Below are 23,117 nucleotides of genomic sequence, written 5' to 3'. Positions count from 1 at the left end.
TCTGTTAGCATCATGGCATTTAACATCCATTGGAGCCCCTGGTGCTCCCGGGATCAGCGCATCAGCATCTGGATCACAAATAAAATTAAATCAGTTTTGATTGTGAAATCTACAACACAGGTTTTCCCTATGAAAATTTTTTAGTTGCTCTGCTAGACTTTTATGTGAATGGGAGACAAGATTTGTCAAACATTAATCCACTACACTAATGAATCAGACCTGTATCTCTCTCTCCACATGGATAAAAACTATTCTGGAAACAGTTTAAGAATCAAACCTGCATTACATTTCACAGGAATTAAAAGCCCTGCTATCCCATGTGTTTTTGATCTTTCCCACTGAAAGCTGCAGCTAAGTAGGTTACTGATTAGACCAAGGTACTCAGTAATAAATATATAGCTGAGGAAAATAAATCTCTCAGGGAATTAAAATTTTTCAAACTCTTGGTTCATTTCTAAGGCTGCTTTTTATATAAATTTTTACAGTACCAACAGGCCTAAGTAATGAATGTACTTTCATTATGATATCCTTGTGTGGCTTCATTTTTGAGGTACTGACTCATATAGAACCAAACCTTCTTATAAAGTCTTTTAACAGATTTCTTTCAAAAAAAAAAAAAAAAAAAGGTTTTCCATAACATGAATACATCCTGTAGAGAGTCCAAAAGTATTCTTTTATGCTTTTATTTTCCCTGAAATAAGCAAGTAAAAATTACAAGTTAAATTTGAACATAAATCTTGGTGTTTTTTCAAATTTTCTTTTTTTTTTTAAGTGCTGTCCCTTAATAAAAATCTACATATTGTAAAGATGCCTGCAGATTTGCTGTCTTTTATGCATGTTTCTTGCAGCTCAATCTGAAGTATTTTAGAAGAGGAACCTTATGCTCTGAGAACATAATTTCCCATATTTCAAAAGCAATCAACTTTGAGATGGCTGAAATTCGATCAAACTGCAATCCCTGTACACACGAAAGGGAAAAAACAGGCAAGAGAAAGGCTAACAAGGGCACAACAGACTCTGGAGAACATAGATCAAGGCCAAGATTCTGTGCATGTGAATACATCAGACAAAGCGCTAAATGGACCACTGAGGTACCTAAAAATAACTCACCGGTATGAGAAGAAAATCTAGGGATTTTACTATAAATTAGTGAACATTTTTTCAGTTGGATAATTTCTATCTTAGAAGTTAAATGGTACTAAAAATTTTTTGCATATTGTTTCCAGAGAGATTGGAGTGACTTGTTTAGACTATATTGCAAAGCTGATGAAGCCCATGGGCTACTCCTGTGAGGAAGATGGATCTCAGACACTCAAAAAGTCATTCATGCCTCTCCACTCCACATAGATATGCTGTAAGGCACTTCTGCAGGTATATTACAACATATGCCCAAGACCAGCTCAGGTCTCCCTGGATTTAAAACTACTACAACTCCAATGGCTTCAGTGTGGTAGCACCAGTTTGCCACCACTGAGCATGTGGTCAAATGTATTTAAGAGAATGAAAGCACTGCTCAGCCATTTATTTTCATTGTTCAATAAAGAAAAATTAATAGGGAAAAACTAAGTTTTGCACAGATGTACACGTGGGAGCTCATTCTCCCTTCACTGAGAGTTGTATATGCAAATGTGAGGGCAAATTCTGACCTTTAATCTATTTCAATGCATTTATCTTCCTTTTAGCTATGTCTCTTGTGAAAACGGTATTTCTTCAATGAGCTAATTTCTTACTTTGCTTCTTTTTCTGATTATTAAGCTGAGCGTGCTTGGTATGTCAGTGGGAATATTTTTCCTGTGTCTCCACCTATGGCCAGGCACAGAGTTTGAGAATGCCCAACAAGGCTCACTCCCACTTGGTAATGCAGATAAAACAATTACAGAACAGTTAGTGTACAAAGACATTTATTTGCTATTGGGAAAAAAAGTGAAGAAAGAAAGACAGAAAGAAAGAAAGACAGAAAGGAAGGAAAGAAAAAGAAAGAAAGAAAGAGAGAAAAGAAAGAGAGAGAAAGAAAGAGAGAGAGAAAGAGAGAGAGAAAGAGAGAGAGAGAGAGGGAGAGAGAGAGGGAGAGAGAGAGGGAGAGAGAGAGGGAGAGAGAGAGGGAGAGAGAGAGGGAGAGAGAGAGGGAGAGAGAGAGAGGGAGAGAGAGAGGGAGAGAGAGAGGGAGAGAGAGAGGGAGAGAGAGAGGGAGAGAGAGAGGGAGAGAGAGAGGGAGAGAGAGAGGGAGAGAGAGAGGGAGAGAGAGAGGGAGAGAGAGAGGCAGAGAGAGAGGCAGAGAGAGAGAGGCAGAGAGAGAGGCAGGCAGAGAGAGAGGAGGAAGGAAGGAAGGAAAGGAAGGAAAGGAAAGGAAAGGAAGGAAAGGAAGGAAAGGAAGGAAAGGAAGGAAAGGAAGGAAAGGAAGGAAAGGAAGGAAAGGAAGGAAAGGAAGGAAAGGAAGGAAAGGAAGGAAAGGAAGGAAAGGAAGGAAAGGAAGGAAAGGAAGGAAAGGAAGGAAAGGAAGGAAAGGAAGGAAAGGAAGGAAAGGAAGGAAAGGAAGGAAAGGAAGGAAAGGAAGGAAAGGAAGGAAAGGAAGGAAGGAAGGAAAGGAAGGAAAGGAAGGAAAGGAAGGAAAGGAAGGAAGGAAGGAAGGAAGGAAGGAAGGAAGGAAGGAAGGAAGGAAGGAAGGAAGGAAGGAAGGAAGGAAGGAAGTGAAGGAAGGAAGGAAGGAAGGAAGGAAGGAAGGAAGGAAGGAAGGAAGGAAGGAAGGAAGGAAGGAAGGAAGGAAGGAAGGAAGGAAGGAAGGAAGGAAGGAAGGAAGGAAGGAAGGAAGGAAGAAGGAAGGAAGGAAGGAAGGAAAGGAAGAGAAAGAAAGAAAGACAGAAAGAGAGAAAGACAGAAAGAGAGAAAGACAGAAAGACAGAAAGACAAGAAAGACAGAAAGACAGAAAGAAAAGAAAGAAAGAAAGAAAGACAGAAAGACAGAAAGAAAGAAAGAAAGAAAGAAAGAAAGAAAGAAGAAAGAAAGAAAGAAAGAAAGAAAGAAAGAAAGAAAGAAAGAAAGAAAGAAAGAAAGAAAGAAAGAAAGAAAGAAAGAAGAGAAAGAAAGAAAGAGAGAAAGAAAGAAAGAAAGAAAGAAAGAAAGAAAGAAAGAAAGAAAGAAAGAAAGAAAGAAAGAAAGAAAGAAAGAAAGAAAGAAAGAAAGAAAGAAAGAAAGAAAGAAAGAAAGAAAGAAAGAAGCTGTTTCTCTACAAGAATGATGTACCTTCAAGAAGAAACACATTCTTGAAGCTCTCACTCATGTAAAACAACTGTATTGTTTCTAGTACAGACTACTATTAAATACCGCAATACCATCCTTCTTTCTGCTTCATTTATTGCACAGGGTTTTTTAATAAAACTGCTCTTTCACTGCTATTTTACATTTCTTCCAAGAAAGAGGTGAAAACCTTACCTCTGACAAACAGGAATGCACTACATTCATTCACTCCACCTTTTGTAACCATCCGCAGGGTGTATAAACCTTCATCATCTTTGTGCAGATGAGTAAAGGACAGAGCTGCCTGACCTTCTCCAAAATAGAGCTTTGTCCACTTTGAATCCTTTATCAATACATCTAGAACAGAAGACCCACATTAGCCCACTTGCCAGAACAATGTCTTAGTGTAACCCTGTGCTAATCAGAGGAACTAACTACACCAGCTTTATACTAACTTTATTCAGAGGGATGGTGCTTTGATGCTGTAAAAACTCTACAGAAAGTACTGTGTCTCCCCAAGCATATTTCTTCAATGAATTTGGGATTATAAGGTCTCAGACTACCCTATACAGTGCAAACTTCAGAACTTTCATCACTGTTATTTTGAACATGCTGACAGAGAAAAAATGTTATTCACATTTTGAAAAAATTATATGAAAACCTGCCATACCCTGTAATAAATGCGGGGTGGAACTTTGTTTCATTATTAATAAGTTTTTTAACCTGTTTAGGTCAAATGTCAGATTACTCAATTTCTTCCTCCAAGCTTAAAAATGAGATTTCTGTTTAATCTGGACTGCTATAAGCATACACTGAATTTAAATCCTCAAGGCATGTCCGCTGAGCAGTGAATGAAATTAAATTTGAATTTCTCACAGGTGAGAGGTGGTGACCCATGATTAATGCAAATTAATCAGATTGCCTAGTGAAATCTGAGCAAATGAATGAGCAGGATATTTTATGCTGGCCAAGGGACTTTCTTCACCTCAACTTTTTAAATAATTGATTGGATTATTTTTTATTTCTAACTCCCTAAGACCTATTGCATACTAATTTATTCTAATCAATTCAGCAGAATTATATTTAAAGGAAATGAATATCTACAAATGTTTATTATTCTATTGCTTAAATAAATGTTGGTCCAGATACTCAAGCAATCACAAAGGAATTCATTTTTCCAGCTACATAGAAAGGTATAAAAAAATAACACAGTCAGATAATAAGATGCTACTAAAACTTACAGTAAATTACATGATCATCTAAGCGTACAGCTGCTTAAAGAGAAGAGTATAAAATAAATTCAGTCACATTTATTCCCATGAGTTCCCTAATCATGAGTTCCTTGCCAAGAAAATCTGCCTGTTCCCTTTCTGTCATGTCACGGTGGAACTGACACTTTATGCAGAGAGACATGAGGTACTTTAAATGAAAAAATCTCCACCTAGAATCTTTAACCAGTGCATGAGTTCTGTGGAAAATCCTGAAGAAAAAAATGAAGTTGAGCAACCAGCCCCTCTGAATAAAAGGCCACTTATGTACATTCCATGTTGAGAGGAATTGTAGACACTCCAGAATTAATATACAGAAAATACAAGCAAGCCTTTATTGCCTGGTATTACAGAATCACAGAATTGTAGGGGTTGGAAGGGACTTCTAGAGATCATCTAGTTCAACCCCTCTGCCAAAGTAGCTCCCTAGTGTATCTTACACCAAAAATTATGATAGTTGTATTTGGTAAGAGCAGAAAAACTTTCCTTCACAGAAGGCCAAATCCTTTAAGAAAACAAGAAGTCTCTTTTTAATGAAGCCTGGATGGTTGACAAGAAAACCAAGAAGAGTAAATTTCAGAGACCACAAACACATTATCTAATTTTAATAGGGAAGGTATTTATGTACCTGTGACCACAATAATATTACAACACTATAGCCTCACAGTTGTGATGAAATCTCTAGTACACTGACATGTTATACTCTATCACTTCTACCAAGACTTATCGAGAGAAACCCTCAGAGTTAGTGTGAGTCAGTCCTCACTTGCTGTTTTCAGCATAGGAGATATGTTTCCTAAAACAATATTCTTATGAAAATTCATATATAGAGGGGGAAATGCTATAGGTTAACGATTCTTTTCATCAGTTATTTTAGTCTGCTAAAATATCAGCTCAGTTGAGCACTCTGATTTTTTCCTTTGAATTCTACTTTTTATTCTGTATTACAGTATAAATAATTGCAGAATGCTGGTGCATATCACTTTATAATGTTTATATTACACTAGAGATCAATATCAGAAAGCTCCAGTTACCAGCTGAACTTTTATTAAGACTGGATATACATTTCAGAAGTATTATCTTGATTTAGTTCTTTCAGTATCTTAAACTGTTCTAAGTGGACCATGAATTGTAGACATCATATTCATGTTTGTTGAATCCCAAACCACAGTTAGAGGATTTGATTCAGTTGACTCATACACCCCTAGGAGTCTAGTAGACAACCTCAATAAGATTCACATGAGTGAAGCTTATTAATACTGAATAAACACATACTTCTTTTGTGTATGATTATTATAAATGAACCTTACACATCCTTCTCAGGGACTCAATTGATATTATTTGATTAATATAAACTGAAAAATATTAGGAAAAATTAAAGAGTAGTATCATCTTAAAAATCATAAAAACATTGGCAGAAAATAATGTTCTACGAATTATTAACCTTCTCATCATTTGTATTTATGCATTGCCTTCAGATCTCAAGAGATTCAACAGAGATTTGTAGCACATAGCAGAGGTGCATACCTCATGATTTCCTGCTCTATTTGGGGATAAATTCTGCCAGTTGATATAGCTTTACACCTCTTGGAAATAATGTAATCCATGTACATATCCATTACTTATCAAGAGGGAATTATGTTGGCAACACTATTAATCTGAAAGGGCCATAAGCTGTTGCTTCATAGAGCACCAATAATTCATGGTGGATGAAAACTGGAACAACGTGGGGCGCTCATGTGAGGAAGTGACTTTAGATTTCCATCTGGTCAGTAAACATTTTAACCATTATGTTATTAGACAACATGAGATTACCTCCTTTGCTGCAAATGTGAGCTCCAGAAAAGGTGTACCAAGTCACTATTTAAGGAGAGATTAAGTCTATAAATGCTTAAATAGATATGCTTATTTGCTTTATTCTGAAATAAAACCTGTGAATTTCATGTTCAAAACTGATTGGTGTCTCCTCTAGCATTTTCCAGGTAGCTTCTATTCAGTGAACTAACTTACCATCTCTATACCACTCAGCACGAGGCCGTAGTCTTTTCAGCTCTGGGGTGACCAACACAGAACACTTAAGAGTCAGTGTTTCACCTTCAGTTGCAAAGGTGACTCCAAATTTCTCCAGAAATTGGACATCGAAGTGTGTGAAGCAAACATCATGCAACAGTGGCACTATGCATGAGAAAATGAAAACAAGCTTAAGTAAATCGTAGTTGGCACAAGCAGATTGCTATCTAATCTGTATAGAAAATAGAACTCTCTAGTATACTATATTCTGATCTATAGATGCAAATGAAAAAGAAAAAGCATCTGGACAGCTAATATTGCTACCAGAAGAAACAAGTTACAATTAATTTTCTCATATGTAAGACATTATTATGACTCTTAATAATGATAAGGGAATATAAACTACCTTAGCAAAAATTTTATAGATTACTTACAGTGGAAGGGCATTATCCCAGCTGGGTGAGGCTCTTCACTGTCTCTGAACCCTATAAAACACACAGTAAAGATTCAACAACATGAATGTGATAATTATTTCTTATTTTAATCATAAATTAAAACTTACTTCTCACAACCACAGCACAATTAGTTGATGCCTGCCCATGGACATTTGTTGCAACAGCTGAATAGGTAGCAGAATCGTCAAAATCAGCTCTGAGAATGGAAAAGAAGGAAATAAATGACTCAGGCCAAATGCAAATGCTCTTAATGATCAATATCACAAACCAACCAGTGCCAACTCTGAGCAAAGCTCTTTGCTCACACTGAACAGTGTAAAAGTTGATGAAAGACAATCAAAAAGCTGGTACTTTTTTTGCTGCAGTTTTATCATGGATTAATGTGCAGGTTGCATTAACTTGAGCAAACGAGAGATGACCTTTAGAGAATGATCAAAAGGAGAGAGCTCAAGTATATCAGTCTGGCTATTCTTTTCCGCTATGTAACTTCTCTCCTTAATCTGTCTTGCCCTTCTGTCACACATTTTAATAGAGATACATGGAAGAAAAGAATGTGACTCTTGCTGAAGTACATCCCTCTACAGTGATACACAGAAAGTAGATACTAGCATTTTATGCCTCTCTCATACCTCCTAGGAAATGCAAACAAATAAAACAAAACAGAAAGAAATCTGACCTAAATTGTGCCATAAAGATTTCAGTTTGATTTATTTTTTTAGTGAAAAAATGTATCTGTTGTGTAAGGAGAATATGAGGGAATTCAAAATAATTTAAAAAAACCAACACATTATTTAATGGTAAAAAGTGCCCAGCGGTGGAATATCTCACCTACTACTTCCTAACTTGAAGAAGAATTTATGCTATCAGATATGTGGCTAATGAAGATACAAGTCCAAACCTTTTTCTATTAGAGATGTGGTCAGCCACAAGAAATACTACTCCAATGGGTATGACATAAAATTGAAATAAAGGGAAGAAAACTAATTCTTCATTTGCACATAAATTTTGGGAGGCAATTACCTTTTTTTCTATTTCTTGGAATTTCTATTATGTTTAGCCATCAATTAATCAGAGTGCTATCTGAAATACAAACAATTAAATCCTGCTTCTATGTATTCCAATGCATTTAATGGAGACCCTTCAGGAATTTCCAGTGATGATATAGAAAATCCTACATGCACACATTTAGTTTCCCCTAAGAAGAATGAATGAATTTGTATATTCTTGGCAACTGCCTGATTAAAGGGATGAAATTATGATTGTACTTGTCTTCTAAGAAGTCTTATCTCCCAGGTGTGAAAGAAGAAAGAATACATAAAATTGTTTGAAGTAAATTGCAGAAGAGAAAGCCAATTTGGGGTCATGTAGCACTTGTGACAGGCATATCAGACACCTTTTTTTCAGCTCTCACATATATTCTGGGCAGTGTCATACTATAAAAAAATGATACTATCTGTACTGTGATGCCTAAAATACAACTGGATGAAAGCTCTACTAAATTGTGATTTAACTCTTTGAATGTACAGGAGTCACAGCTCCTCCTAGAGGCAAATCTTGGGCACACAATTCACAAAATAGCACGCCCTGCTACCGAATCAGTCATACGTTTAATTATCAAAGCCAGAGGAGTAACTCTTGATATTAGCCCACCTATTAAGAGAGCTTGGAGTTAGAGTGTAAAGCCCATTAGCACTCTACTACTGCCTGGGCTGCAAGTAAGCCTGAAAAACACTAGAGAAGAATTGAAATACTTGGCTAAATGTTATTCAGTATTTCAGAGTTTTCTGGAATTATTTTTAAAATGTCAATACCTGTTCACAAATCTACACAAAGCATAAATGATTCTGGACTTCCTTGAAACCTGTTGGAGTTGGTGACATTAACTTCTTAATAATAAAAACCTTTTTTTTTTTAGTATCCCAGTTTCACTGTATCAACATTTGTGTGGTAAAGTGTCAAAAGTAAGTTAAAACTTTAGTACAGTTTTTGTTGTTGTTGTTGTTTTATTCCTAAGTCAATGTTTCTATACTGAAATAACTTACCCACTGTTCACAGCTCAGTACAGTGACTTGCTGTAATGGAACAAGCCAACAACAAATGAGGCATCTCAAAAGGTTTTTACAAGGGGCATTAGGAAATTGGTTGTGGGCAGAACTCAAGTTGTACAACTCACTCTGCCCTACATCTATTATAAAGGAAATACATATACTACATCGTACTATATAGTATGCAGTATACACAATAAGATATGTAATATACAGGGATCACCCAGCTAGAACAGACTTTGGCATGTGTTAGTGTGTAAAAGCTTCCAAAAGATTTCTAGGCACAGCTCAGGAGACAGCATACACTGCAGACCTCATCCCTAGATACCCATAAAATATGGGATGCCTCATAAAGATTTCCTGTTCTCCAGGCCACTCCCCACCCTGCCTGAAGACCTATGGGGGTATACTACATCTTCCTCCAACCTACACCTCCAGGCTTCTCCAGGAGCCATGCTACAGGGCCAGTGTGATCCATCCCCAGCTGGATACAGTTCGAACAGCTTACAACACACACACCATAATGGAGTGATGGATGGCAGCCCCACCACTGTTACAACAGGCTGCTCCCTTTCATAAATAATGCACAACTTCAGGCTCCTCTCAAATACTGCTTAGCTGATCTTCAACATTTTGTTCTTACGGGAGTGTTGACACAGATGAAATAAGAGCATATATACAGTGAGGTTAAGTCAGCTACTACTTTAAAATAGTCAGCATCTGCTCTCAGTGTTGGCTTCATTTTCCAGCAGAACAGCAGATAAAATAATCAATAGGAATTAATTTCTATAAGTATCACTCAGGATTCAGGAACTGAAACATAATTTATTAACAGTAACGTGGCATAAAAATAGTTCAGAAATGAGAGAAGTATTCTGAACAAATGTGAGGCCATATTCTGCTTGAATATTGAATTCACTCAAAGCATCAAAAAATCAGAAAACAAGGGAACAGCATGGCAGATATCTGATTAAATTTTCAAATAGATACATAGCTGTGCTACTCAGTCCTCTCCATAATTTCTCGCTCTCATAAGGAACAGCAAAATGCCTCCCTTGATGTATTCTGAGTCTCCAGGGTAGAGGAAAGAGAAAATCATAAAAATGAAAGAGAATCATAAAAGTCTCCAGAACAGACAGAAGAGTCACAAAAGGATTGTTTCTTTTGCCCAATCATCTCAATGTCTTAAAGGACCTATTTGACTGAATAGTCTGTATTAGTGATGGTGTGAGAACTAGTTTTACAAGACTGACCTCACTTATTTTTTACAAAACTGTTATGATGAGGAACAAGGTACTTATTGTTATTTTGATCATACAGATAATAATTCCACAGTTCAGGCATTTTAAGAGCTCTTAGCAATTCTATCTATTTTTCTGGAGGTCACTCCTTTGAAACCATTTTATAGTTGAAACCTTGCTATGACCTCTAACCCAGGTCACAAAGGGATAAATCAAACCATCTTGGGTAGCCTAACACACAATGGCCTGCCTTGATATTGGAGGAGTATGAGATTAGTGGGCCAGAACTACACATCACACTGGCTTAATACACACTCCAAAAGAAGCTGAATAAGATGGCAAGGTACATCAAATCCTAATTCTCCTTCAGTTCCAGATAATGTTCAGATTGAGGATTATCCTGAAAACTACATTCTACTCTGTGATTATAAAAAAAATAGATTCTCTAGATGCACTTTAAAGTGCATTGAGTCAAGACCATCTATAAATAATATTTGAAGTACCCAGGAGAGGAGGTGTAGCCTGTCCAACATTTTTCCTTGTGTCACGATGGAGAATGTATTTTCCAACCTTTACAAAGGTCAGATAAAATATGCATAGAGTACATTTAGAAAGCATGAGGTGTGAGAACACTTCACACATGTTCCAAGGTACTAATAATTTTTGTGAAAATTAAATTGTCCTGAATCCACATGAGGTTCTGAAGCTCTAATGCTTGTGTGGAGAATACTCCCCAGCAGATAATTATATTTAAAATGCATGTATTCACCCATCTGCATCATGTAGATTTAAACACAGGGGTTGAGACTAAGATAATATTTTTGCCTGAATGAGAACACAATTCAGTGCATGTCAAGAGCAGGAAGCATGACATAGAAAATTTCAAGAGTTAAAATTGCCTCCTTGAACAGAAATGACAAAATGTTCAGTGTTACATTTATATGACACCAAAATGTGGAAACATTTTGCAAGATTACCATCTCATCATCTGATTCTCTAGTCAGACTGAACCTGATAGATTTTTTTTGTTTGGTTGGTTTCTGTTCTTACTGAATAGGGGACCTATGGAGGTTGACGCTGCCTCATGCCCATCTCACTGGCTCCCAACCATTGCAGTTTATAGGGGACAGTAACTGACAGGTCAGAAAACTATAGATCATTTCATGTGGGGGATGTTGTTTGCATTTTTGCAAAGCAGAAAGAACAGAAGCGCACCATACCTTCTTCCTGTACATACACTGGCACTGCACACCTGCAAAGCACCAGGACCTGAAGTCTATCACAACACAATCAACTATACACAGCTCTAAGGCTCTGTCTCCTGAACAGAAGCACCTCTGCTGCAGTGCCTGTACTCTGTCCCACTTCCACCCACAGCAGGAGGAAGGGCACGCCTCATTCCGTACTTCCAGCTTAAATCATTTCAAGCTTTTTGTTCCTAATCAAACTAAAATAGCACTGTACTGACTGCACAGTGTCATTTGTTAAATGAGAATAGTTAGAAAAGAAGGTTCATTCCATTTTTTAAGCTTATTTTTCTTTTTTAAAGCAGTGCTAACGACGCTTAGGAGCTGAGTGCTTGATTAGAGGCTAGCTCTTCCTTCTGGCTGTAGGTATTACACTGCACTCTGCTGGCTTTGCCACACATTTTCTCTGATGGAACCACAAACCCTTTCTTGCTGCAATTAGATGTAACTTTATTTTAATCAGTGACTTACTGAAACAGGAAGGGGAGGTAGACCTAATAAAACATAAACACTGCCAAATTTTGAGCGCTGTACAAGTGGTAGTGTACAACTGCACCACACACTGACAGAGCTCTAGAAAATCAAACTTCCTTCTCTGCTTATCAGTTCCCATCAGTTCATCTGCCTGCTCACTGCAGGGCTTTTGTAACACCTGGAGCATGCTACTGTCTCTTCTATCACTATATCAGAATACATAATGTAGCCCTTCATGATTGTGTAAAACCAGTTCATTGGAGGAGCAACTTGACTTTCATATCAGTTAAAGAACTAGCCCATGTATCATAGAAAAACAAAAAGAAGAAGACAAGGAAATAAAACAAAACCCTGTGGCTAAACAAATAGCATCAACTAAGAAATTCAAAATGTTTATATTTTAAATACTGAGGTATACACTAACATAAAATATTTTCAGCCATGCTATAGAGTAACAAAGTGTACTAATCTTGACTACCTCTGATAGAGAAATATTTTCATGGATTACCTGACTATCTGTAGTTAAATTAGATGGTATAAAGAAATAAATGTTAAATGAGCCCTATAACTGTGAGGTGTTCAAGAATTACCATGAAAACTCTGTATCCCCCTTCTTTACTGCATAAGGAGATCTTGAGCTCAAGCTCCAAATTGAAACAGTTTAAAATGAGCAAGAGTTGAACTGTATGGTAACAATAGTGCTGAATGAATGTAGAAAAAGTGGTAAACTGAGCACAAAGCATCATGAAAATATGAGACTGAGAAATGAAAATGATCTGCTGTAGACATGGGCCATGGAATACAGCAAATGGGAGGGATGAAATTGTGTCCAGTTACTGCTTTAAGTTGACAAGGTGACGTCTTCGTTTTGGCACCTCAAGAATTTTTCCACTGGGATCAAGGAATACTCATAGGAATAAATATCACACTTGCATCAGAAGGAAAAGTTCACTCCCTGTGCTTCCCTGATGTGCTAAAAAGGTAGCCAAGAAATTCCAAGGCAGTTCTGAGTGGCTGTGGATCAGATGATACGCAGCTCAGCACTTTGGTATGAACAGCTGAGAAGAGCACTGCAGTGGATAGGTAGAAAATCCAAACTGTTCTACTTCTAGGAAAAAAAATAATGCTCCAAATATGCATGCATAGAGATATTTCTGGAAGATCTGAAGTGAATTTATATATATATATATATTTACTTAAAACTTTAAAATATCTATTAACCAAATACATATAATTTAATTGTCTAATAGGAGTACATCTAATACTAGCAATAGAAAAACTATCAAAACATTCTTCCATTTCCCACAGTTGATTTTCCAACTTTTGGAAAGCGTTGAACAATTGATGGTGAAGTTTTGAAATAAAGCAGATTAGTAATAAAAAACTCTACTCAAATAGAGTTTATTATTATTTTTTTTAAGTTAATAAACTGTATGAGTGTATGGTAAACAAATTATAGCTCTGGGTCTGTATTTCCCCAGTATTATTTTAAGTGGAGAAGGTGGGCCTATCAGAGAGCACCTAGGTAACCTTGGCTAGCAAAGAGACCACACTACCAGACAGAACAGAAAAAGAACAAAGCAGTGTTAGTTGGAGAGGGCAGCTTGACTGAGCATGAGTGACCACTTATGCATACATAAAGCATTATGCACCTAGTGAACAGTGAATGTCAACAGGTAGGTATGGACTCTTAAGTGGATGGCAGTCAATGGCTCTAAAGGTATGTGTGAATAAGTACAGCTGTATCTGAACAATCCGAAAGGTGCTTGTGAATGTTGTCCACATGACTGATAACCAGTACCAGAAGGACAAAATAGCACTAGGGAATTATAAGATAGCTTCAACATGGTAGCTACAGGCACTCAGAAAGCACTTTCCTCACTGATTCTTGCTTCCTCGAAAAGCATTTTACACCCTAAAAGTCACCAAAGGATACTGTGCTACATATTGAGTGTCAGGACTCACTAGGCAGGAGCTTATTAACTCTAAGCAATAGAAACACAAGTACAATCATTTACTTGCATAAAGTCACCTGTGTTTCATCTATCACTCACTGCCACACACACCCAGACAGAGTAAAGCAATTTTCTTTTTCATCCCCTGCAAGGGAGAGGATTGCAGTGAAGTAACTTGTGTTTTTCCTTCAACCTCACCTCCAAAAGTAATGCTGGTAGGATAGAACCAGCTGAGTTGAGACATCCCATGGATACAGAGAGCAGTCAGGAGATTACTGATATCCTGGGTTTGAAGACTGTATCTTAGAGGTACTTGTAAGTACTACTACTCCTTGAGAAATATCCCTTAAGAAGCAAGAGTGGTTCTGTCTGAGAACTTCTGTACAGGGATATTCTTCTCCTATTCTGAGCTACAGAAAGTTGACAAGTCAAACTGGACTTCAGTTCAGGAACAAAGACGAGTATTCCCTTCCAGAAGTAGAAAGAATTATGCAGTCATTTTCTCTGCTAAAGCCACAAGGCTGTGATCAGGGTTTATTCCACTGCTGACAGGTGAAAACAGTAGAAGATCAAAAGTTTGACTAGACAAGTGCTAGCTACAAATATTCCAGCTGTTTGACCACAGTTGATACTAATGTTCTGGAGAAATTTACAAGTTGTTTTTTGTGCCTCTTCTCTAGATATTAATTTTCTAATTGAATAATTGAAATTGCTGCTACTTCCTCATTTTAATCTGGGATTTTATATTTAAAAAAATAATTTGTACTGATTCATAAGCAACAGGCAACATTTTAGTTGTTTAAGACAGCCTGGTAGGAGCATTAGTTTAGAAAGGTGTTCTATACAGGCATTTTCTATACTGCAAGATTAACATCAGTTTGAAAAACAAAATAAATTAGATGATTTTTTTTCTCTAAGTTAACACTTCCTTAGTTTCCAGAGAACAAACAAATGGAGATCAAGAGGAAATGAAACCTACCATATAATAAAACAAAAACTAACTTTGGGTATTGTTGCCATGGCCAGATGAATTTCTAGATAACTTAAAAAGAATGAATACAACATTAAATATACAGGTTTTTTACTTGGATTGACCAGAAAACAAAATTCTAATAAAAAAGGAACTACTTCTTTCAGCCACTTATGTCTACTTTACCATCTTTTTATAGACTGACAAAGCTAAATAATGGAAATATATTTTTCATTTTCAGTTCATTTTCATGACATAATACCCAGCTATTTAGTGAACTATCTCTAGTCTAAATGTGAGAGAAGTATGTTGAATTTGCATAGAGTATAAAAATCTACTGTATACCTGTTTATATGCAACACGTGTACTCCGTATTTGTTTTCAACACTGTACTTTGCTGGATCACTTGCAGGGGTAATCAGTTCCTCATTTTTGTACCTGTCAATCAAGAAAAAAATGAATTAATAGCAGCTTCTATTCATTGCAATAATTAAGTTGTTTTTTACTTTTGGGAACCATTTTTTATAATCTGAGAACTCTATATGTTTTCTCTACTCATGTATTTTCCAATATTATATGAATAAATACACATTCAGGCCATGAAGGTGAAGGAGGACCATCACTGCAGCATAAAGTGGAAAGGAATGCACCCAGACCAGAAGAGATGGCAGTAGAAAAAGACAGGATGTGACTTGAACTTTCCAGTCTACTAGCCCTGACACAGGATGGGAAGCAAACTTTGTCTTTGATCACAGTAAAGCCCTTCAGCTCACAAAAGGGAAACAGAAATAGGGTTAGATATATGCACCATATACCAGGTAGCACCTATCTAGACTGGAGGGCAGCTTAAGAGTCAATCAGTGTTCACCTCAACAGGAGCTGACAACAAAGCAAATACACAGTGTGGCAATTGCCCATGGCAACAATAGTGCTCTGCAAGTTAAACCTGGCCTAGCAAGTAGTCCATGAACTTAGCATGTTGTGCCATTTTCTGCTTCATCTTCAGGGAAATGAATGGCCAAAAGGAATAGAATGCTTTCCACAGTTTGCCTTCTGAAATGCTCAGGTTTAATTCCCACACTGCACGTGGCCATTCAGCATGCTTTCCTACCACTCTTCCCATTGCAGTGTCAAGTACTAGGATAAAGCACATACATGAGGATTGTGAGGTGTTTTTAACATAGCCACTATGTATGTGTCGCTTATCAGTAATGCCATAAATTCCCAATGGGGAAAACTTTACAACATTTTTAGAGGCTTGGATAAGGCCAGTTTCTTACCACTGAACAACAGGGGAAGGAAATCCTTGTACAGTGAAGCAAAGACGCACAGACATCTTTTCCCAGACAGTGTGAGACCTCAGACGCACTAGAATTTCAGGAGCTCGACTTATTTTTTCCTCAAAAGCATGCCTTTCCAGAGCCATATTTTCTTCTACCTATTAAACAAAGGAAAACAATAAAAGTAGGAAAAGAAAGGAAGCAGCACTAGACTGAAATGGTCTGGAAGATTTAATCTAAAATCCACAATGTCAAAATACGTTAAGTCACTACTAATATTTGAAACATAGACCTAAATCTTAGTATATCTTATAATTGTATCTGGATAGGGACAAAAAAAATCAGTACTGTACCATTCTTTGTATAGCAAGTCTATCCAGTTGTTCCCTAGCATGGTGCCTGGCCATGTGAATCTCTCTTTCCAAAGATGACAGCTCACTGGCGAATTTGATCCTTTTTTCATCACTAGCATGAGACTTCTGCTCATGAGTCCTGTAGAACAAGAAAGAAATATCAGATAAGAACAACCAATGTGAAGCTTTAAGATTATCAGTTATACATACTAGGCAGCTAAGGGCTTTGAAACCATGTCAGGATGGAAAACTTAGTTTAGGAATTATCTACCAGCATATCCTAGTGAGCATGTGAGGTGATGAATATGGCACAAATTGTATAGTTGGGCAGGAAGGAATCTGATGACATTTAATGAGAGCAAGTGCGGAGTCTTGTGCCTGTGGAGGAATAACCTCATGTATTGGTACAGGTTAGGAGCTGACCTGATACACAGGGGCTCTGTGGAGAAGGACCTGGGTGTCCTGGTGGATAACAGGTTGGCTATGAGCCAGTAGTGTGTCCTTGTGGCCAAGAAGGCCAATAGGATCCTGGGACGCATTAAAAAGAGCTTGGCCAGCAGGTCAAGGGGAGTGATCCTTCCCCTCTACTCTGCCCTGGTGAGGCCACATATAGACTAGCAAGTCGAGTTCAGGGCTTCCCAGCTCAAAAAAGACAGGGATCTCCTAGTCCAGTGGAGGGCCACAAAGATGATAAAGGGCCTGGAGTATCTCCCATACAAGGAAACACTGAGAAACCTGAGTCTGTTCAGCCTGGGTAAGACTGAGAGGGGACCCGATTAATGTTTATAAGTATAGAAAAAAGAGATAAGAGGCAAATGGATGAGACCAGGCTCTTCTTGGTGGCACCTACTGATAGGACGAGGAGTAATGGTCTAAAACTTGAACATGGGAAGTTCCATACTAGCATGCAGAAGAACTTCTTTACAATAAGGGTGGTGGTGCACTGGAGCAGATTGCCCGGAGATGTTGTGGAGACTTTTTGTATGGAGATATTCAAGACCCACCTGTGCAACCTACTGTAGGGCACGTGCTTTAGCAGGGAGATTGGACTTGATGATCTCTTGATGCCCTTTCGAACCCCCACAGTTCTGTGAATCTGTGATTCTTTCACTATTTTTTCCCCTGTATATGTTGTACCATAGCTTTGTATTTCTTGGAAGCTGTCATGATCATATTTACCTGACACTTCACAGCCTTATTCAAGATCAAGATCCTGGTTAGCTTCCCTCTGGCCTTAAACTTTCCTTCCAAAGGATTCAATAAAGCAGAGTAGTGAAGGCAGTTTCTATGTCTGTCATACTGTGATACAAATTGGGCCATGCTTCTGGTATGCCCTTGGTTCTAGCACCTGAGAAGCACTGTTAGATTCAAGGGCTGCACCAGATGGCCTCACCTGACAGATACACACCAAGGAGTTCACAAAAATTTGATGAACCGCTGCATACACAAAAACTATCTTTGGACAGGAGCAAGAAGGACATGCTACAGAAACTACAAGTAAGAGAAAACCTCTTTAGAAATTTGTGGCTTTTAAAAGGGTTAGTGAGCCACCTGGGGAAACTAAGGAAGAACTAAATGCATATATTTTTCACAATTCTTATAAAAAGCTCATCAACATTTTTAGGAGGAGCTAACTCCTGCTCCTTCATTCGTGATGATTCTGTAAGCAGCCTACACTACTTGGCCTTGACAACAGCACAAAAGCAAGGAGCTATCAGAAATTTCTAACATGGCTATAATTACAGAATCTAAAAGTATAACCCAAGATGCAATGAAGCGAGATGACTTTCATGATCTTCAGTGAACAAGTAGATTAAGCTATTATTTTTGCTAGTACTTTTTAAATATTTGGTTTTGCTACTTCAATGTAATTTGAATGCCAGCCTTGTTTTGCCATGTATAATTTAATTTTGATAAAATTTAAGATGGTTTTTAAAAGGTAAGTTATATTATGCAAATGTATTTTATTCTCCTGCAACATTCTACTTCTAGGACGTATCTTTCAAAAGAAAGTTCTAGAACCCTAAACGTGTATGATACTCTCAACACATTTCTACAAAAATAAGGCAGAATTCATTATTGTATCATACACCTTCTATATCTTTGTTGCAGTCACTGTAAAGCATGCTGGAGCAGAAACAGATTCTCTAACAGGAGTATTGCTGCCAGCATATTTATTCTAAGACTTCATACCAAGGCTGTAATAGAGACATGACAATAAGCCATCTTGGTATTAAGGAAAGCATTCAGAATGTTTAAACTGATCCAAACCAGAAACGTAGTAACAGTGAAGTAGATCTGTTTGAAAACGTTTTAGATCCTAAGCAGAATCTAACTTTTATGGAGTTTAAAGCTATTTTCAAGGACCAGCCTAGGGATTAAGGGGAACAACTCTGGATTGAAATATGAGACCGAAAGTGATACTCAGTGATATAGTATTCTAGCCAAAATAGATTAGTGTCAAACAGTAACAGAGAAGACTTCAGTCTTGCTGACTTTGAAGAGAGCCCTGGCAAAAGAGAGATACTGAATGGGACTAGAGCCACCACACAGGTCAGATGGACCAGCAGAGCTTTACCTTTTCCTGGATTCTTGCATTGCTTCATGAGCCAAGCTGCGTGCCCTCCTGGCACAGAGTCTGCATGTTGTTTTTCCCAGGCCAATTGATTCATAGTGAGCAGCCTGTCTAGAAGCAGCCCTTCAAATATAAAAAACACTGCTATAACCCAGCAATTCTGGGGAAAAATGCACTCACAAAAGTCAAATAAATTACTTTAAACAAGTTGAATTCAATAATTGTGCATATTTCAGTAAGGATGCTCCTTTTCATTTCTCACTAACTCCAGTGCTACTAGGATACTCTGATTCCCACTTGACCTTGAGAAGCTTAATGCCCATCATTCATCAATTGAGGTCATTAGACATTTTATTTCATTTGATTCTGTTAAATACATACTCTGTAGTTCAGCTCCAATCCTTTAAGTGCTGTGGTAGCACTGTTTAATGAATCACAAGGGTACTAGCTTGTCTAAGAATCAAAGTACATAGAATCCCTATAATATTGCATATTTCTAAATATTCTTGCCTTTCTACACTTCACATAATCTCCCCTGTAAAATCCCTATTTCATAAGGGAATCTGCAGAAGCTGGACAGTTAGCTAGGCAACTTAATTGCTAGGCAACTTAATTACTGAAGAGAAAGGACAGTAATTCTTAAGCAACCCAGATTCAAAATTCCAGGCTTTAAAACTAAAACTCTGAGATTCCATAAGAGGAACTGAAACTGCTTTGTTGCTCAGTTGGCTTTTTAAGAAAGAAAAAATTTGACTGACAAAAAAAGGCATAACTAGGAATAGCCAATTTCAGGAGAAGGAATATCCTCCTCATGTTGTATGGAAGAATGAGTTAAAAACTGCTTCTGTGACTTACAGTTTATTTCACAGTAATTTTGCTTAAGTCAGAGTGAGTTTCAATCAGAGCCAACTTGGAGGTAGTAAACAGGATGAAACCTCATATAAAAGGCCTGTGTAGGTGAGTTGCTATGTAACTAGATTGTCTAGCTATGCTTGTGGGAGATGGCAGACAAAAAGGATCTCTATGGAAGAAGTACCATTCTGAATAAATCACCAGTGAGGGAGAGGAGAATGTAAATATCTTGATACTAATACCTGACTTATCCAGAACAGAAAAATCTCTGTGCGATATATGAGAAATACATGGTACTCACTTTCTTGCTGCGTATTCTTCAAGTACATATCTTGTCTGAATGTTGCGATAGGACTGATCAAAGTGTTTGTGTCTTCTCTGGTAAAATGGCACTGCTACTGATGACATACTTCAGTTTGTTAAAATCAGCAATTCCTGCAATGAAATCACATTTAGCCATACGTTTCAGATACTTAAGTTTGATATATACATGTACATGTGTACAAGTACAAAAGTACAAAATTTCATCACTCTGTGGCAAACAGAGCAATCAATTATACACATGGTCACCTCGGACTGTTGATTAGCCTCTAAGTAAGCCACAAATCATAGATGATGGAGCAAGAAGATCTTGATGGATCATTTTTGTCTTCTCTCTAGATGTCATTTAATATCTCCTTAAAAGTCTCCAGGGACAGAACTTGACAGCTTTTGGGACATTTTATAAGTATTTAACCTCTCCACTCTTCAATCCTTTTGCTTTATCCCTTGCTGCAATTTACACTCACCATTTCTAGCCCAGTTCACCATGACAACACAAAATAGATTGTATTCACCCACTCTGCAGCAGCAGGTTGAGGATTCCAACACTGCATTCACATTTCCATTCTGTTCTCCTATATAAACCAAACTAAGCTGGCTCATGCAGTTTTTTTCTCATGTGTTTCTTTTCTTTTCTAGACCACTCATTCTTGTGGTCCTGCAGAATGCCTCCAAAACATTTGCCAAGTTTGATTAGGATATAAGATTGGAGAGCTCCCAGAAATGTTTCCCACTGTGTCAGCATTAATTCCTAGCTGAGGTGTTGAAAGCAGACAGAGGTATCCGCATCCCTTTATGCTCATGAGGAACACGATGAAAACTTGCAGATGTGTGGAATGCTACTGGCCATATCTTGAGTAGGTGCCAGCCTATGCAACTGTAAGTCTTATTTGTATACTCAGTTGGTTGTGGAGCTCTGTGCTCCTGGGCCACTTGGCCTAAATGGCTATGAAGGACTCCAGCAGGCAAACAAACAGCCAACACTTTCCCCAAGAGAAGGCTGCTCTTCAGTGACAAAATAAGCAATTTTCCTGTCTATAAAGTAGCTAGCGTCAAATCCTGAAGTTAGACAAATTCCTGAAATAATGTCCAATTTGCTCCTTAAAGGAAAGGAGAATGCCCCAGTTGTTTCTACTCGATGCATTCTTTTGCCCAGTAGCTATGGCATGGCCTGGGACACACCTCTGTGTCATGAAACATCGCTAGGTCACTCAGGGGCCACAGTGAAAGGGTTTCAAGGCCACAGGGTAGTCATGGACCTGACTGCCCCTGCCCAGCCCTCCTGGGGCCTACCCTGTGACCCAGGGGTCCATGACAACCCCTGGGGCCATCAGGCCCTGCTTGCTTAGATATAGTGGGAACTCCCATTAATTAATTTCAAAGGCACTAGTAATGGCTGATTTTAATTTATTTTCAATCTGCTACCATATACCTGTGCTCTGAGGAGGAAAATTAATACGCACTTCAAAATTAGAAGAATAACTATTTCAGGAGAACAGATGTTTCTGGTAAAATGAAATCCAATTCAAAATTAAATAAACTCAGACACCATGTCAGTGTCAACTTTCAATTTTTAAGATTTTTTTTTTACTTCATTATTCTTTGTATGTTGGGAAAAGCACATGCAATCCATTTTCTTAAAATAGGCTTTAAAATATGGAATATTTGTTTTGAAAGCAGTGATGTTTTCTTCCAAGTACCAGAGTTTTTAATGTTATCTCAAGTTAAAAAAAAAAAAAAGTTGTGAAATTCCTATTTAAGAATAGGGAGACAACTATAATATTGTTGGAAATCACAAATATAATCAAGAATTTTGCATGAATTTTTAGTGTGGCCTAGATTTTACTAATTGTATTATTAGCCAGATTGTGTATGCAGAAGAAATCATTTTGTACATCTTGTTGCAGCAATTTTTTCTTGAAAAAATCTAAGCTAGATTACTTTTAGAGCACATTGGACTTCTAGGAAGAAGGAAAGATGATTCACTAAAAAACAGGAACTAAGTTTAATAAGTCCCTCCACTTTTTGTGTGTGTTTGGCAATTTGTCTGAACCCTACAAAATTACATCCAGATTCACTGAAAGCAAACAAGAAAACCAACGTTTAAAGTGTGAAGAAATTTAACTTTAAACTCTGGTGAAGGACCCACAAATACCCCATTTCCAGCACATGGTACTATAAATTTTAGCTCCATATGAATGTTAGTTTCAAGTATTCAAAAGCTGAATCAGACTCCTCCAAGTCATGGCATTTTCACATCACCTAGTCTTTGTTTTCAAAAAAAAAAATCTCCTTGCAGGTATATTTAGGTGTATTTAGTAGATAGATTTAATAGCAGAAACAAATTAGTAAAAAGATAAAAAAAAGACATAAGATTTAATCAGGCAGTGTTTTATAATTTTCCACCTGACAGCTGCACCTTCTGAAAAGTTACCTTTTCCTTCCTTTTTTAAAGAGAGGTGAAACCTACCATCACACACGCAGAAATTAGAGCTTTAGGCAAAATACCATATGCTGTGAGACAAAAATAAAGCAGGTTTATAACAGCAGTTAGAGACATTAAGAAAATGTATTACAACGTTTCTTGAGAAATAAGAAAGTTAACATTCAAGTTAGTATACCATGGCACAACACCTTGCAGAGATGCAGATTTGGTTACGTGCCCTAACACAATGCTGAGCTGACTTGGACCTATTAACTCATTATAGGAGTAACACATTGTCTTAGCTACATAAACACAGTTACACAGACAGATTAGCAGCCTTGGCTTCTCCTATTTTTGGTATCTGAACATGATGTGATGCCTGCAGAGATCAAACACTGATTTTCTTCCTGC

General features: G+C 37.5%; 1 protein-coding gene across 1 annotated transcript in view; it reads right to left on the bottom strand.

The window, feature by feature from the left end:
- MYOM2 (myomesin 2) overlaps nt 1–23,117 on the bottom strand; it is an 81,861-nt gene that overhangs the window by 53,957 nt on the left and 4,787 nt on the right. The window contains 10 exon segments of the mRNA XM_065730769.1: nt 1–68; nt 3,431–3,592; nt 6,514–6,678; nt 6,948–6,998; nt 7,076–7,164; nt 15,246–15,338; nt 16,181–16,338; nt 16,534–16,672; nt 19,112–19,231; nt 20,262–20,395. Coding sequence (XP_065586841.1) covers nt 1–68; nt 3,431–3,592; nt 6,514–6,678; nt 6,948–6,998; nt 7,076–7,164; nt 15,246–15,338; nt 16,181–16,338; nt 16,534–16,672; nt 19,112–19,231; nt 20,262–20,368 — 1,152 coding nt within the window. The 5' untranslated portion in view covers nt 20,369–20,395.

Source organism: Cyrtonyx montezumae, unplaced genomic scaffold (assembly GCF_038088225.1).
Source record: "Cyrtonyx montezumae isolate F1298 unplaced genomic scaffold, pur_monq_1.0 scaffold_13, whole genome shotgun sequence".
Classification (NCBI taxonomy): domain Eukaryota; kingdom Metazoa; phylum Chordata; class Aves; order Galliformes; family Odontophoridae; genus Cyrtonyx; species Cyrtonyx montezumae.
Note: the sequence above shows the minus strand (reverse complement) of the source record. Positions and strands in the feature narration are given on the sequence as shown.